This window comes from Lipotes vexillifer, unplaced genomic scaffold, assembly GCF_000442215.2.
Source record: "Lipotes vexillifer unplaced genomic scaffold, Lipotes_vexillifer_v1.1 scaffold285, whole genome shotgun sequence".
NCBI lineage: Eukaryota > Metazoa > Chordata > Mammalia > Artiodactyla > Lipotidae > Lipotes > Lipotes vexillifer.
The window spans coordinates 147,438-150,052 of NW_006788807.1; the positions used below are offsets into that span (position 1 = coordinate 147,438).

The 2,615-nt window shown below is 50.7% G+C and overlaps 1 protein-coding gene across 1 annotated transcript; it reads right to left on the reverse strand.

The window, feature by feature from the left end:
* Positions 1 to 1,125: 1,125 nt before the first annotated feature.
* SCP2D1 (SCP2 sterol binding domain containing 1) lies at positions 1,126 to 1,891 on the reverse strand. Its single transcript, XM_007461776.1, has one exon. The coding sequence runs from the start codon at positions 1,804 to 1,806 to the stop codon at positions 1,336 to 1,338; it is 471 nt and encodes a 156-aa protein (XP_007461838.1). The 5' UTR covers positions 1,807 to 1,891; the 3' UTR covers positions 1,126 to 1,335.
* Between the last annotated feature and the right edge of the window lie 724 nt (positions 1,892 to 2,615).

Consider the following 2,615-nt stretch of genomic DNA (forward strand, 5'->3'; position numbering starts at 1 on the left):
GGATCGTTTGGTAGGCATGTGTTTGATCATGGCCATTTTCATGGAGCTCCCATGCAGGCTTCAGAGGGTCCACACTGTGTGTATTTAACCTACAAGATAAGGTACACACTGGTCACATGGGAACAAATGACCCACACACTCACAAGGAGGCCACATCAGGCTGCAGCCGCTTCATTCCAGTCCTCCCAGTGTATGGAGAGGGTTCCCAGCAGGGAAAGTCTCCCAGCATGACCTCTGATTTTGTAAAATGCTCTGCGCGGGGCTCCCCTGGTGGCGCAGCGGTTGAGAGTCCGCCTGCCGATGCAGGGAACACAGGTTCATGCCCCGGTCAGGGAGGATCCCACATGCCGCAGAGCGGCTGGGCCCGTGAGCCATGGCCGCTGAGCCTGCGCGTCCGGAGCCTGTGCTCCGCAACGGGAGAGGCCACAACAGTGAGAGGCCCGCGTACCGCAAAAAAAAAAGCTCTGCACACAAGCTCCTGACACTCCAGAAACGGCCCACAAGCGGGCTGTGTAATCTGCCTGCAGCAGATCTTTATATGATGGCAGCATCTTGTGGGTCTAGAGTAGAATAGTTATGATCAATACCGAGAGCCATGCATGAACGGCAGCAGGGGTTCTGCAAGGGTGGTCCCACCAGCATCACCTGGGGATGCACATCTCCCCAGTCCAGACCTACAGAGTTGCAACTCTGAGGGGGGTCCAGCAATCTGGGCTTCCAGGCAATCTGATGCATGTTCTGGTTTAAACACAAATAGCCTAGAACATCGTTCAAGCCCTTTGACTCTCCTGGAATTAAATCCATCAGCAGTCACACTACGCCAAGAGTACATCTTCTCGATGGCCTCACTCCATCCACACAGCTCTGGAACCCACCCTCTTAGAACGCTGCCACCCGCGTTAAGGTCTCCTCGAAGAACCAAGCTACCGACTGGAATGCAGACCTGCACAGTGGTGGTTACCACTTCTTTCCCAAAGCACCAGACCCAAAACAAAACAAAAGTCCCAGGAACTCAATCACTGGAGCATTTAAATCAAACCATCAAAACCACCCATTTCTCTACCTGGGGCTTTCACCCTAGCATATTATGACATAAATGAACCTAAGAAAAGAAAAAGACAAAGATTTTAGGTGATACACTCCAACACTCTTTACTGCTCTAGAACCCTCGCTCCAAATTTACACATCAGCAGAAAAATTAATTAAACTTGAATAGGAAGAATTTGAGAAAAAATATTGAATACTTGTTGTTTTAATCTTCAGCTGAAGCACGATTTCCGCTCAACATTATAATCGGAGGGAAGTCCTGGTCATTTCCTTGGTGTTTTTGCAGGCTCAGTACTTAGCCCAGTCTTTTAAAACCCTCTCCAGCTTCTGGCCAAGCAGAACTTTGCCGCTCACTTTGAACTTGCCAGCAAGGAAAGCCTTCTGAGGGTTCATTTTGCCCAAAACCAGCTCCATAAAGACAGGCTCCGGGATTGTGAAGACAGTGTCTGCTGGGAGCCTGGCGGGTCCTGGATACATGTTCCCAGAGCCATTCTTCAGATCAATGGTCCACTGCAGAATGGTCTTCCCATCCTTGGTGATGTCCAGCTGAAAGATGGCATTGACTTTCTTTACCAGCTGGGCCCCCACTTCTTTGATGTGATGACTGATGTCCTCAAACACGGGGAAGCTCTGGAATTCTGACAGCGCTAGAGGGTGTGGCACGGTGAGTTCCTGAGCTGGACCCAGTTCCTTGAACTGGCTTGCCTGAGGCCCATCCCCTGCTTTGATCTTGAGTTGACGGTCGATTCTCTTCCACATCTTACTGTGCTGGTCCTCTTGACCTTGCCAACTGGTTTGTGAGCAGCTGGAGCCAGATTAACATCCACAAGTTCATATTGTGACATAAAAGGAGAGGCCAAGTGGGGAATGAGACTGGTTTGTGTGCTGCAGTCTTATTGGCCAAACAGATGCTAAAATGTGACATGGGGTGAGGGCTCAGACAGGTCATTGTGAGGCAGATCCATACCACCACCCCCCAAACCACAAGGTCCCACAAGCCCAGCCCAGAGAGGTCTGGACCCCATGTTGGGAATAAGAGAAACTGGCCCCAGAAGTTTCTTTGGTGACATGAGCTCTGTCTTTTCAACCCTTTTTTTTTTTTAATTTAATAAATTTATTTATTTATTTTTGGCTGCATTGGGTCTTCGTTGCTGCCCACGGGCTTCTACTCTTTGTTGCGGTGCGTGGGCTTCTCATTGTGGTGGCTTCTCTTGCTATGGAGCACGGGCTCTAGGCGCATGGGCTTCAGTAGTTGCGGCAAGTGGGCTCAGTAGTTGTGGCTCGCGGGCTCTAGAGCGGCAGGCTGGGTAGTTGTGGCGCACGGGCTTAGTTGCTCCGCGGCATGTGGGATCTTCCCGGCCCAGGGATCGAACCCGTGTCCCCTGCATTGGCAGGCAGATTCTTAACCACTGCGCCACCAGGGAAGTGCTGTTAGGGTTTTTAAAACTCAAACTTGTTCTCTCCGCTGCCCTCTCTCCCTCGCAAGCCTCACTCTGCCTGGCAGAAGGGGTGCTCCCTCTGTCAGTATACATAAACAAATAAAGACTTCACTTTAATGCTTAGCTTTG